General features: G+C 37.0%; 1 protein-coding gene across 4 annotated transcripts in view; it reads right to left on the bottom strand.

The window, feature by feature from the left end:
• The window catches only part of ESR1 (estrogen receptor 1), a 387,332-nt gene that overhangs the window by 154,564 nt on the left and 217,917 nt on the right, over nt 1–14,851 (bottom strand). For all 4 annotated transcript variants that reach the window (XM_034991026.1, XM_034991025.1, XM_034991028.1 and 1 more), the window contains exon 5: nt 7,709–8,044. In XM_034991026.1, the coding sequence (XP_034846917.1) occupies nt 7,709–8,044 (336 nt within the window). The remainder of the gene's footprint in view (nt 1–7,708; nt 8,045–14,851) is intronic.

Below are 14,851 nucleotides of genomic sequence, written 5' to 3'. Positions count from 1 at the left end.
CTGTTGAAGGGCATCTCAGCTCTTTCCACAGTTTGGCTGTTGCGGACATTGCTGCTCTGAACATTGGGGTGCATGTGGCCCTTCTTTTCACTACATCTGTGTCTTTGGGGTAAATACCCAGTAGTGCAATTGCTGGGTCATAGGGTAGCTCTGTTTTTAACTTTTTGAGGAACCGCCACACTGTTTTCCAAAGTGGCTGTACCAACTTGCACTCCCACCAACAGTGTAAGAGGGTTCCCCTTTCTCCACAACCTCTCCAACATTTGTTGTTTCTTGCCTTGTCAATTTTTGCCATTGTAACTGGTGTAAGGTGATATCTCAGTGTGGTTTTGATTTGAATTTCCCTGATGGCTAATGATGATGAACATTTTTTCACGTGTCTGTTAGCCATTTGTATGTCTTCTTTGGAGAAGTATCTGTTCATGTCTTCTGCCCATTTTTTGACTTGATTATTTGTTTTTTTGGTGTTGAGTTTGAGCTCTTTATAGATCGTGGTAGCCCTTTGTCTGTAGTGTCATTTACAAATATCTTCTCCCATTCCGTGGGTTGCCTCTTTGTTTTGTTGAGGGAACTCAAAACTCCCTCTCTGAGGAGCAAAAGATTTGGACCCAACATATAGCAGTCCAGCTTTTAAGACTTCCACCAAAACAGGTGTCTCTGAAATACATGAGAAATATAAGTCTATAGCAAAGAAAGAAACTTCTTTATGGGCTCACAAGGACTCACTGTCTATCTTCCCAGGGTTCAGCACAGAAGAAGTAAACATCTCCCCATCTTTGTCTGAAAGAGGTCTATTTGCATATTTTGAGAGCTGCTATCTGTGGGTCACATTCTAATTTAGCATCACCTAGAGACTGACTGTGATCCTCCTCAGAGACTGGAGAAGTAGTAGACACCATTCTCCCTAAACTCTGCTCCAAAAATCACCTATCTCTCCCCGAAAGGAGCTTGTACACACGCTTTTGTGGCTGCTGCCCAGGGAACTCATCCTTTGATCACCTGGTTCTATTGGCCAGTAGGGCTTATATTTGCCAATCCCACAGGCTTGTAGCAAACAAAGAAATAGTTCCTAAGTGGCTATCAACCAGGGCTCAGCACAGAGGGAGCAAACAGAAACTCTCATCTCTCAATCATTCCCTGAAAGAGATATATTTGTATCCTTTAAAAGCTGGTATCTGAGGATCCAGCTACCAATCAGCCTGAATCTAGGTGTTCAGTGAGATCCTCCCCTTTGGGATACTGACAACTTCCAACTATTCGGAACCACTAAGAACAAAGAAGCCTGCCTAGACAATCACAAAAATTTGAGAGACAATCAAGAGCTCAGGCTGGGCTGAACAATAAAGTTTATCTCCTACATGAGACCATTCCATCAAGATTAGGAGAGGGAGCTATTTCATTTAATGCACAGGAACCAACACAGAGTCGAGGAAAATGAAGACACAGAGGAATATGTTCCAAACAAAAGAAATAAGATTCCAGAAAAAGACTAATGAAATGAAGGTAAGTGCTTTACCTAATAAAGAGCACAAAATAATCACAAAGATGTTCATCAAAATCAGAACAATACATGAACAAAGTGAGAATGTCAACAAAGAGATAAGAAATATAAGAAAATACCATACAAAAATCACAGAACTGAAGAATATGATAACTGCACTGAAAAATTTAATAGAGGTTTTCAATATCAGACTAGATCAAGCTGAAGAAAGGATCAACAAACTCAAAGACATGATAGAGGATTCATCCAATCAGAGGAGTTAAAAGCAGAGGGTGGGGGGATAATGAAAAAGAGTAAAGATAGCATGAGGGACTAATAGGACAACATCAAGAAAACCGGCATCCATATTATAGGGGTCCCAGGAGAAGAGAGAATGAAAGGGGTAAAAAGCTCATTCAAAGAAATAATGGTGGAAGACTTCCTTAACCTAGGGAAAGAAATAGACATCCAGATCCAGGAAGCCCAAAGAGTTGCAAAAAAGATGAACCCAAAGAAACCCACACCAAGACACATTAAAATTAAAGTGTCAAAAGTTAAAGACAAAAGAATCTTAAAAGCAGTAAAAGAAAAACAACTTGTTACACAGAAGGCTACCACCAGAATAAGGCTATCAGCAGATAACACTATCAGCATCAGCATATTTTTCAGCAGAAACTTCACAGGTCAAAAGAGAGCAGCCTAATATATTCAAAGTGCTGAAAGAAAAAAACACCAACTAAGAATACTCTATCAAGCAAAGCTGTCCTTCAGAATTTTGAAGGAGAGTCAAGAGTTTACCAGACAAGCAAAAGCTGAAGAACTTCATCACCACTAGACCAGCCTTACTAGAAATGTGAAAGGTACTTTTTCAAGCTAAAATAAAAGGATGGTAATTAGTAATAGGAAAATGTATGAAAGTATAAATCTCAATGGTAAGGTAACTACAGAGTCAAATTCAGAATATTCTAATGTTGTCATGGTGATGGATAAATCACTTATAAATCTAGTAGGAAGGTTAAAAGACAAAAGTAGTAAAAATAACTATAACTATAATAATTTGTAATGGGTGCCCAAGGTAAAAAGATGCAAATTGTGACTTCAAAAATAAAACATGGGGGGGAGAGTAAAAAAATAGAGTTTTAAAATGTGTTCAAACTTAATTTGTCACAAATCACCAATATGTTATAAATACAAGTTGTTACATGTAAGCCTAATGCTAGCTAAAAAGCAAAATCTATAATAGATAAACAAAAAATAAGAAAGGAATCTAGATAAACAAAAAATAAGAAAGGAATCTAAGCAAACCACTGCTAGAATCATCAAACCACAAGAGAAGAGAGCAAGAGAAGAAACAGAGAAACAACAAAACAAACAAAAACAATTAACAAAACGGCAACAAGTACACACCTATCAATAATTACTTTAAATGTAAATGAACTGAATCCTCCAATTAAAAGACATAAAGTGCCTGAATGAATAAAAGAACAAGATCCAACTATATGCTGCCTACAAGAGACTCACTTCAGGTTTAAGGACACAAAAAGACTGAAAGTGAAGGAATAGAAAAAGATACTCCATGCAAATATAAACAAAAAAATGAAGGGGTAGTTATACAAAATAAAATTCAAGAATTTAAGCAAAGACTGTAATAAGATTTAAAAAATCATTATATAATGATAAAGGGGTCAATCCAGCAAGAGGGTAAAGCATTTGTAAATATTTATGCACCCAACAATGGAGAACCTAAATACATAAAGCAAGCATTAACAGACCTAAAGAGAGGAATAGACAGCAATTCAAGAATAATAGAGGGCTTCAATATCCCATTTTCAATAATGGATAGATCATCCAGACAAAAAACTCAATAAAGAAACATGGGGCTTTGGTGCCTGGGTGGCTCAGTCGTTAAGCATCTGCCCTCAGCTCGGGTCATGATCCCAGTGTCCTGGGATCAAGCCCCACATCGGGCTCCCTGCTCAGCGGGAATCTTGCTTCTCTCTCTCCTACTCCCTCTGCTTGTGTTCCTGCTCTCGCTATCTCTCTCTCTGTCAAATAAATAAATAAAATCTTAAAAAAAAAAAAAAAAGAAACATTGGTCTTAAACAACACACTAGACTTAATGTGAGAGATATCTCATGGTCATGGATTGGAAAAAAAAGTACCATTAAGATGTCTATACTACCCAAAGCCATCTACAGATTCAGTGTACTCTCTAGCAAAATTCCAATGAGATTTTTCACAGAAATAGAAAAAAAAATCCTAAAATTCCTATGGAACCATGAAGACCCGGAGTAGCCAAAGTAATCTTAAGAAAGAAGAGCAAAGCTGGAGGCATAAGCATCACACTCCCTGATTTTAAACTATATTACAAAGCCATAGTAATCAAAAGAGTATGGTATTAGCATAAAAACAATGACATAGATCAATGGCACAGAACAGAAAATCCAGAAATAAACCCAAGCATATGTGGTCAATTAATTTACAACAAAAGAGCTAAGAATATACAATGATGGTCTCTTCAATAAGAAGTGATGGGAAACTGGACAGCCACATGCACAAGAATGAAATCAGACCCCTATCCTACACCATACACAAAAATCAATTCAAAATGGATTAAGGACTTGAAAGTAAGACCTGCAACCATAAAACTCCTAGACGAAAACAAAAGAGAAAGAGCTCCTTAACATCAATCTTGGCAATGATTTTTTTGGATTAGACACCAAAAGCAAAGGCAACAAAAGCAAAAATAAGCAAGTGGGACTATATCAAGCTAAAAATAACTTTAGCACAGCCCAGTGAAAAGGCAACCTATTAAATGAGATAAAATATCTGCAAAACATATACCTGATTAGGGGTTAATATCAAAAAATATATACAGAACTCAGACATCTCAAAAGCAATAAAAACAATCTGATTAAAACATGGGCAGAGAGGGCCCCTGGGTGACTCAGTCCATTAAGCATCCAACTCTTAGTTTTGGTTCAGGCCATAATCTCAGGGTTGTGAAATCGAGCCCTGCATCAGGCTCTGCACTGGGCATGGAGCCTGCTTAAGATTCTCTCTCCCTCTTCCTCTGCCCCTCCCCCCCAACACTTGCATTCATGCTCTATCTTAAAAGAAAAAAAATGGGGCAGAAGACTGAATAGACATTTTTCCAAAAAGGACATACAAATTGGCCAACAGGTATATAAAAAGATGCTCAGCATCACTAATCATCAAGGAACAACAAATCAAAACCACAATGAGATATCACCTCACACCTGTTAGACTGGCTTTCATCAAAAAGACAACAGATAAGTGTTGATGAGAATGTGGAGAAAAAGAAATTCTTGTATACTGTTAATGGGACTATAACCTGGTGCAGCCACTGTGAAAAACAGTATAGAGGTTCCTCAAAAAATTTAAAAAATAACCACCATATGACCCAGCAATCCCATTTCTGGACATATATCCAAAGGAATTGAAAGCAGGATTTCAAAGAGATATGTGCACTCCCACGTTCACTGCAATATTATACATAATAGTCAAGACAGGGAAACAACCCAGGTGTCCATCAACAGATAAGTGAACAAGTAAGATCTGACTAACCGAGATCCAGATATAATGGAATATTATTCAGCCATGAGAAAAAAGGAAATCCTGCTATTTGTAACAACATGGATAGACCTTAATGCCTTATGTTAAGTGAAATAAGCCAAAGAGAGAGAGAGAGAGAAATACTGTATGATAGCACTTAGATGTGGAATCTAAGGAGACAAAAATGTCAAACTCATAGAAACAGAGTAGAAAAGTGGTTGCCAGGGTTTGTCAGGTGGGACAGATAGGGAGAGGTTGGTAAGAATATAAACTGTCAGACCAGATGAAAGAGGTCTGAGGATCTAATATAAATCATGATGAGTATAACTGATAACACTACATCATAATTAAAATTTGCTGAGAGTAGAACTTAAATGTTCTCACCAAAAAAAAAAAAAAAAAAGTGAGGTGATGGATATGTTAATTAACTAGATGGGAGGGGATCCTTTCACAAAGCCTATGTATACCAAATTGCCACAACTTTAAATATCTTATGATTTTATTTGTCAATTATACTGAAGTTTTTAAAAATGAAGTCAACTCACAATTTCTGTTCTATTGATAGTATCTAAAGATTAACCAAGGGGCACCTGGGTGGCTCAGTCAGTTAAGCATCCAACCCTTCATTTTGGCTCAGGTCATGGTCTCAGGGTCATGAGATCAAATCTGCCTGAGATTCTCTCTCTCCTTTCCCTCTGCCCCTCCCACCACTCACACGTAAACTATTCTGCTTGGTCAGACAAGTAGGCTTTTGATTTACAACAGCTGTATTTCAATGGTGTACACACAATTTCATTTCTGCCTTTATAATTCTTTTTTAACCATCAAGTAATAAGACATTGTTTGGTCCAGGGGTTTTGGAATCATTTCGGTCTTTTAATCTAATATAATCAAGTGGTTTTGCTATAAATCTCATTATCATAAATTTTGTTTAGTTCTGGGTTTAACAATGGGATAGCTAACCATGGACATATTTTCTTTTCCTTGCTATCTGTCTCCATTTCATTCCCAAATTTAGAAGATTATTGCCATGAATACTTCATTCACTGCTAATATACTTGAACTTCATTCCAGTTATTTCACACACCCTTCAAGTTTTTATAATTATAAAAATGTCATGATGGAAATCTACAGATAAGTATGAAAATATATACTTGCGTACGACAGTGCTTTGGAATTAATACTGACAAGACTTCAAGAGGGAAAATATATGCTTATAGGACAATAAAACTTAACAGCAACCAAGAGTTGGCTCTCAGGTATATGGCTATTATTTGTTTTGTTTTGTTTTGTTTTTTCTCTTCTCCCAAAGTATTTTTTAAAAAGGCAGTAACAAATATAAAGACAAAGCTTATAACGATGTTACATTTAAATTCCAATATCTGCTTACATGGATCTGCTTCACAAGAGAATGCTAAGCTAGGTAAGTGCTCAATAAAACCCTTAATTTCGAAGATGGCCAACACTTTTTACTTGCCAGTTGAATTGACCCTAAAAATCTAAATATGCCTGTCAATCCTCATGTCTCCACTTAATGCAATCTCCACCCCCTACATGGATGCCCTCTATCAAGCTGGGATCAAACACTGCTGGCTCTTTATTCAAAGGACCACAAGTTCATATGTTAACAGATGCAAATACATGAAATAGTCTCTAAGGCCAGATATTTGTTCACTTGGTCTATAATCAGTGAACTTTGAAATACAAGTACAAAACTCTACATTTCTTTAGTTTAATAAAAAAACACCCATGCTTCATAGGTAATAATTAATTTCATCTATTAAAAGAAACCACACAAAACGATCTCTGTCTAAAACCATTACTCATTTGATCTATAAGCCCAGAAAAAAGATGTAACTTCCTCTTGCCTTGGTTCATCTATGTTAGCTCCTGACTGGGTATGTTGGGGCACGTAGGAGGTCATTTTCTAGTCTTGTTTCCATAATAACTAGAGTTCTTCTCCCTGAACAAGAGCAACAGTCAAGTTTTAAAGGAACACCAGTTCTGAGAGAACCAACTGAAGGACCAAGTGTCACTTCAGCCAGTGATTCTTTCTGCAAACTCCTCTCAGGGATGAGAACCTAATTTATGGTTCCTTTGTATTACCTTTCTCCTAAAATATTAAGAGTTAACAGCTGAGTAAATAACTGGCATTCAGTAAAGACACCTGTTATTATCTCTTTAGTCCACAAAGAACTTAAAAGAAAATATTTTAAGATAAAATTGTCTATTAATAATTGAGGTGCTTCGAACAAAAGTTCTCAGTATTACAAATCTGTAGTGCATGGGTCATTCTGTGTTAAGAACTTCTGATAGTATGAACACATAATAGTACATGCACTTATTATGTTGTGACCATCCCAGATTCTTTGGTTAAAAATAAATAATGTCAAAAACAAACAAACAAACAAACAAAAATAAATAAATATCAGGTGGAAGACTTTAATCTTCTAGATTTTGATTTTAAAACATTATCTCCTAATTTCCAGGAGAATGATAGTATGTTGATAGTAAAAATGAACAAATGCAGAAGTAACCTTGAAACCAATTCGATAGCAAGCTGTTGTTTCTCCCTACTTCTCCCATGCCAGCACAACCAGGTCATGAGTAGTTATTGACTCTCAAAATAAATGTTGAGCTTAGTGTTCTTACCTGGCACCCTCTTTGCCCAGTTGATCATGTGAACCAGCTCCCTGTCAGCAAGGTTGGTCAGCAAGCCCATCATCGAAGCCTCACTGAAGGGTCTGGAAGGATCGTAGTCGGAATAGATTATGGGGGGCTCAGCCTCCAGCAAGGCACTGACCATCTGATCGGCTGTCAGGGACAAGGCTGGGCTGTTCTTCTTAGTATGCTTAATCAAGAGTGGGCTTGGCCAAAGGCTGGAAGCCCTCATATCTCCAGAGGACCCCACTTCATTCCTGCCCTCCCCATCATCTCTCTGGCGCTTGTGTTTCAACATTCTCCCTCCTCTTCGGTCTTTCCGTATCCCTGAGAACACAGAAAAAAAAAGAAAAAAATACCCAGTTTATTTCTTTTTCTCATGTAAACTTTCCTACTAAAACCAATTTCAAAGGTAATAGCCTTTATTTACATAAATATTTTGAGGCACGGGTGTACTAGTAAGTGTTTACCAGCCAGCTGCCTAAGAAGAAAAAAGGGCTTTGATGTATAGCATTCCCCGATTTCCATGGAGTAAATACTCCCACTGTAGTAAATTCCAGGCTACTTGTCTGATATCAAGTGGTTTACAGAACTCCTGGGAAATTAACAGTGGACTTCTGTGAGCCAGTAAAAGCTGATTCTGACAAACTGTGTGTGTGTGTGTGTTGTGTGTGTGTATGTGTGCGCATGTCACAGATGCTTTAAAAAGAACAGAAGTATAATAATTACTTGTTCTTGAAATATGGCTTAGCATCAAAGACTGTTTCTGCTATGAATATTCTTTTAACAGTAAATTTAAAAGGCAATGAAAGAAGCACTTCCTACCATCCTAATCGTCCAAGTAGGCCTCTTAATGGAAGACTTCGAAAGGGAATGACTTATCCGAAATGTATCTGACAACCTCTGGATTCCACAGGTGCTCAGCAAGTCTTTGTGGCTAAGCTGTACCTTATCAACTTACTTAGTACTTGACCTAAGACGGTCAAGTTGGTTACTTGGTTCTAAGATTTTCACAAATGTATTTCTGTTTCCCTAATATAAAAGCTCTAAAACGGTTGAAAATAATTGCCCCCCAAAGGCTTACCCAGCTGTGGTTCTCACTAACTAAATTATAGAGAGAAGGGGAATCCAATCTCTTTTGCAGTGATTCTTTGAGGTTTTAGCTCAGCATCTTAACCTGGAAAAGGCCATACTCTGGTGCTGAAATATATCAGCAGAAACAAATATCTTAAAAAGACAAAAATTAACAGAAGCTCCCATATTTTCAAAAATATTCATCTCAGGGTGCCTGGGTGACTCAGTCAGTTAAGTGTCTGCCTTCGGCTCAGGTCATGATCCCAGGGTCCTGGGATTGAGCCCTGCAAGGTAGGGCTCCCTGCTCAGTGGGGAGTCTGCTTCTCCTTCTTGCTCTGCCTCTCCCCCCTGCTTGTGCACTCTCTCTCTCAAGTAAATAAAATCTTTAAAAAAAATAAAGATTTATATGAAAAAATAATCATTTTGGTAAAAAGCTAACACAATTATTTTTAATATTAAAGACATGAGAAGAATACACTTTGTAATATATTACCTGTTCTCTCACTCTATAGCAAATGAATAACTAATGTCAGAACTTTGTTCTATTCTGTTCTGATTTGTCAAAGAATTTGTGGACAAATGTGTGGTTGTGAATTTTTTATGTGTAACTTTTATTCTTATAGGTCTAGATTAAATATATTAGACAATGCCTTCAAAATATAACAAAGTCACAGACCCTTCCTATTTATTCAGGATTAAAATAAGCATTTCTCAGAACTCTTGGAATAAGTAATAATAGTAAAGATTATTATCACTAATACACACTCAGCACTCACCATATATTTTAAGCACTTTATATACATTTACATAAAAGCACTTTACAACTAATTTAGTCCTCACAATAATCTTTAAAGTAAATACTGGGAAACAGCTCCGTAAGAAGGTTAATGAACTTGTCCAAGACCATTCTCTATTAAGTATGATTCCAGATCCTGCCTCTAAAATGAAGATGTTTTTCCAGTTAACAGTTTTAAAATTTAATCAATTATCAACAAAGTTGACGAATCTAAAAATATCCAGAAATAATATAAGTCGGATGAGAACACATGTATCTGACCTGCCACTGTCCTTAGGCACTTCAACTAATTCATTGCCAGGAGCACTAATGAGATAAGAGCATCTGAATTAAGAAAGATGATACTCTCTACTCTCAGCTCATTCGTGCAGACCTGGAGTTATCACACCCATTGCTGGATGCTTCCTATATAAGCAAAATAAACTTTTTAAAATTAGAGTAACTAGGATAGTGGGGAGACGTAAAATCAAGTCACATGGAGATCAACTGAGGAACTAAGAGGGGTTATCGTAGAGAAAAGAAGACTTGGAGGAAACATGAGTGTCACCCTCAACTGGGCTATCCTGTAAAGATGGTGTTATGGTCTGAATGTTTGTGTCCCCAAAAATTCATATGTTGAAATCTAATCCCAAAGTGATGGTACTTGGAGGTGGAGTCCTTGGTAGGTAATCAGGTCATGAGAGTACAGCCCTCATGAATGGGATTAGTGCCTTTCTAAGAGGCCAGAGAGCTAGTAGGAGCTTGCTCTCTCTACCATGAGAGGATACAAGAAGACAGCTCTCTCAAGCCAGGAAGCAGACCTTATTCAGACAGCAGATCTGCTGGCACCTTGATCTCGGACTCCTCAATCTCCAGAACTGTGAAAAATAAACATTTGTTGTTTAAGCCACGCAATCTGTTGTATTTCAGTTATAGCAGTCCAAACTAAGTGAGAGATGGGTTCAACTTGCTCTTTATGAGCCCAAATGGTAACACAGAAGAAATATGTGAAAACTATGAGTAGAGTTCAATATGAGGAAGCAGTTTGCAACAAAGTTGACAATAAAGATAGAATCTGCTGCCATGGGAAAAGATACTTGGCTCACTGGAGACTCCCAATAATAAGCTACACGAAGACTTTATGGGGATGTTACTGGAGGGATTCAATTATCCAGTGAGCATTTGCACTAGGTGACCTTCAATATACCTTCTCAAGACTGTATGACTCTAAGGTCTTCCATTTGTGATGTAAGACCACTAGTCTTAGAATGAAAAATGGGGGGTGGGGGGAATCAAAAGCAAAAACTTCCTTTAGGGTCACATTTCTTAGGAAATTTTGAGGTCAGAATTTTGAGAGGATGAACTGTGATTAAAGTTTACCTATTTTGGGTGGGGACTGGGATAAAAAAAGTACATTGTTCTTCAGTGTTACTGTATTATTCAAATATTCTTTATTTCCCTACTCTACAACTTTAGAAAAAGATTGGGAATGTGAACAGATCTTATAGGAAATCTGTAGCAGCAATGAAAATCTTTTAATATCCAATCTACATGGAAAGATAAAAGCAAGGGATTTGACTAAAGAAAAAATGGTTAAAAATTATATTGTTTTTCCTAAGATGAAATCAGGAGTTACCTGATCACAACGACACATAAGCATTTTACTTCCTAAAAATAAGAACTATGCTTTCTATTACAAATGTAATTTATTTTTTAAAGATTTCAAAAGTAAAGACAATGGAATAGAAGGTTAACACAACAAAACAAAACACAGTATTACCACCCACTTTAAAAGGCCCCAGCAATCATAGTACAGATGACATGATTTCCAAAAAAGGATTTTAGACTCAATTTAGGTACTAATAGCAGCAGTTATCAAATTTATCAAAGTATTTGTTCATTTGGTAAAAATGTGTTCACTACTTATAATGTATATTCACAGATGATACAGTGTAAACAAAGATAGATTATGTTACCCTCCATTAAGTTTTCAGGTTGGAGGGAGAAAGACATCAATCAAGAATCATTCAGTACTCACTGGATGGATGGATGAATGAATGAATGAATGAACGAACAAACTGCCCAAAACACAATGTAAGGGAGGAGGTGAGTCAAGGAAGAGGAGACAAAGAAAGCTTCTCCAAGAGAAGTTACATTTAAGCTAAATTGCGAAATTTCCTTTCTTGGAGAAATTTAGAAGTAGTCTACTCAGAATGAGTTGAGTCTCACAAATATATGATCTAGGTTGTTGAACACAAGACAAAAATGGGCACAGGTTTAGCATGTAGAACAATGAGACACAATCAGAAAGATCAAGGAGAAAGTTGAATATTTATAAAATCATCAAATAGTCCAATAGGTAAAGGTGGATTCAATTAGCATTAAAAAATATTTTCTCTAATTTACCCCTAAATGTACTATATTTTTCAAATGCCAAAGTCCCCACAAAATGTACAAACAGGGAACAAACAGGGTTCAGTAGGCTGAGTGTCTGCTTTCGGCTCAGGTCATGATCCCGGGGGCATGGGATCCAACCCAGTGTCGGGGTCTCTGCTCAGTGAGAAGCCTGCCTCTCCCTCTCCCTCTGATCCTCCCTGCCCTCCCCTTTCTCTCTCTCTCTGTCTCTCTTTCAAATAAATAAAATCTTTAAAAAATGTACAAACAGAACAAAAATAGAAAATCATACATTTTATTTGTCCAACTGCATGTAGTAGGATCCTAGGACACAGCTCAATGAGGAAGAAACCCTTTTCCACTTGTAAGTAGTAACTGTCACATTACCAGTGATATATCAGTGTCATTTACCAGTAACAATATTGCACAAATATTTTATAGTAGTTAAAAAAAATCAAATTGGAATTGAGTGGGAGAAAGTAAAAAAAAACTGACCCAATTTCGACTTCTATTTTAACCTAGGTTAAACGGGAATCACAGATCAGAACCAATGATCACAGGCCGTGTGGCTATGGGACATACAGCCAGTTCTTAATTACAGAGAGTGATGGGGCATAGGAATGGCATGCATAATTGAAATCCAGGCATAATTGAATGGCAGGCATAATTGAAATTGAAAGAATAACTAGCATGCCCTAGCTCAGAGATTTGAGCCTAAGTGAATTATGTAACCATAAACTATTATTAATATTGTCATGACCCCTAAGTGTACCAGGTCAAGGGACTATAAATTATCCAGTTTTTTCAAAGCAACTTAATGCTCTACCCCTTCCTTCTTTCACATCCAACAAATCACCACAACCATAAAAACTTTATGCTCCCCACCAAGACATTTTCCAGAATTATTTGTAGAGCAGCAACTTAGATTGATATGTATTGTATTTAAGCTCATTCCCCTTTGTCTAACTTATGTTAACTCTCAGTAAAAAAACCAAAAGACCAAAAATGAGTTCACAAAGCAAAGGGGAAAAAGAAAAGGCAATTAGCTTAGATCACGCAAATATTAAACGGGCAGCCTCCTGACAGGTGAGACACTTGTTTGCAGCAAATAGCATTTTAGCTTGTAATACCATATAAACAAGATGTAGTGTCATTCAGTACACGAAAATGTCCTTTCCCAGAGTGGCTGAGTAAAACAGTCAGCAGCACAAGACAAATGTCCTGCAATGGATATACCGGAGTATACACATCATTAGCTCTCAGGTTATGTCACTGATCAGGCAACACCTGCATCCAAGCAAACTTCTTTACACTCCCTTCTTAAAATGTTAAGCTTACAATAATTCAAGGATTACCCACTGGTTTCCTATGAGGAATTGAGAAAATAAATTTCCTCTCCTCCAGCAAGCCCACCATTAAGGGTTAAATGCCATCAGTTTGAATTTTATCCCCTTCAGTCAAGCCTTCTCTAATATCCTTGTCACACTGTCGTAAGGATTTAGAAAGGCTGAGTATAGAACCTCCACTTAGCAGCATGCAAAGTCCATTTGAGTGATTCTAATCCACTAGGAAGTGTTAACTTAAGAGAATTTATTAAAGTAAGTAACACGGGCAACTGGTATGGGAATAAAAGGGAGAGAGAAGGAGCACAGAGCTCTCTCTAGGTTACAGCAAGCAGAGGGAATCTCTTCCAAGGCTGCCTGGGATCTGAAAGATATGCTGTAAGGCAGCTCAGGGCTGAGTTCTGGCAAGGAGAAAGGGTCTAAAGACATATCAATTGCTTCAAAAATTATGTCCTGGCCTTAAAATAAAAGCATCTGTCCTAAGGTATCACACGAGGTAGTTTGAACGATTACTTCTAATTAACCTCAGAGTGTGTTTAATCATTCTTTTTTGTTGTTGTTGTTGTTCTTTAAATTCTTTGGCTTGGCTGTTGTATCTCAGGAAAAATTAATGTGTTATCTGAATATTCATTAATTAAAAGAATTCATTGGATTATTTGCTTGTAATGCATTCTCCTTTTTAAACTTTCTTTCTCTGAAATGACCTTTTTTCTTAATACCCTGTGCCTCTACAAAAATCAAGTATAACTTTAGTAATTCTTCCAGTTCCCTAAGACTACTTTAAAGTATTATTAAATATTTCAAACATTTGCATAATCACTTTTCTTTTATTTCTCAATAATTTCACATTATTCATGAGACACTAAAAAGCCAGACAAAGAAATACACTAAAATCGTTTTAATTCAGTATGTTGAAGAAAACAGAAGCACTAATTAAGAATTAAATAAAGTTAAGAGCTAAGAAAAACCTGCTCCAGAGAAACTCCCCTCCATCAATTCTAATGTTTTATGTTCAAATACTAGAAATTAACCCTATAAGGTAGGAGCTGTTATAGTCCCCCATCTAACAGAAGAAAAAAGTTTAGAATAACTAGCATGCCCTAGCTCAGAGATTTGAGCCTAAGTGAATTATGTAACCATAAACTATTATTAATATTGTCATGACCCCTAAGTGTACCAGGTCAAGGGACTATAAATTATCCAGTTTTTTCAGAGCAACTTAATGCTCTACCCCTTCCTTCTTTCACATCCAACAAATCACCACAACATAGTATTCCCTCATGTATTTCTTCCTTGAGCCTCTTTCTGTCTTTACTGCCATCCTAGTTCATGCCCCTATCCCTTCTTGCCTAAATCAATGCAGTAGCTCCTAATGTGTTTCCTTGCTTACCTTCAATCTCCCTTCCAATCCAATTCCCTGGCAGTTGGTTCATCTTCATTACACACCCATTTCACCCTGTTATTGTCTGTCTTAGTCTCTCAAAGATTTCCTTACTTTACAGCAGGCATTCTTTAACTATGCTCTGAAAACTTAGCAGTTCTGAGGAA

This window comes from Mirounga leonina, unplaced genomic scaffold, assembly GCF_011800145.1.
Source record: "Mirounga leonina isolate KUSES-001 unplaced genomic scaffold, KU_Mleo_1.0 Mir_53, whole genome shotgun sequence".
Classification (NCBI taxonomy): domain Eukaryota; kingdom Metazoa; phylum Chordata; class Mammalia; order Carnivora; family Phocidae; genus Mirounga; species Mirounga leonina.
This window is presented reverse-complemented; position numbering and strand designations above follow the sequence as displayed.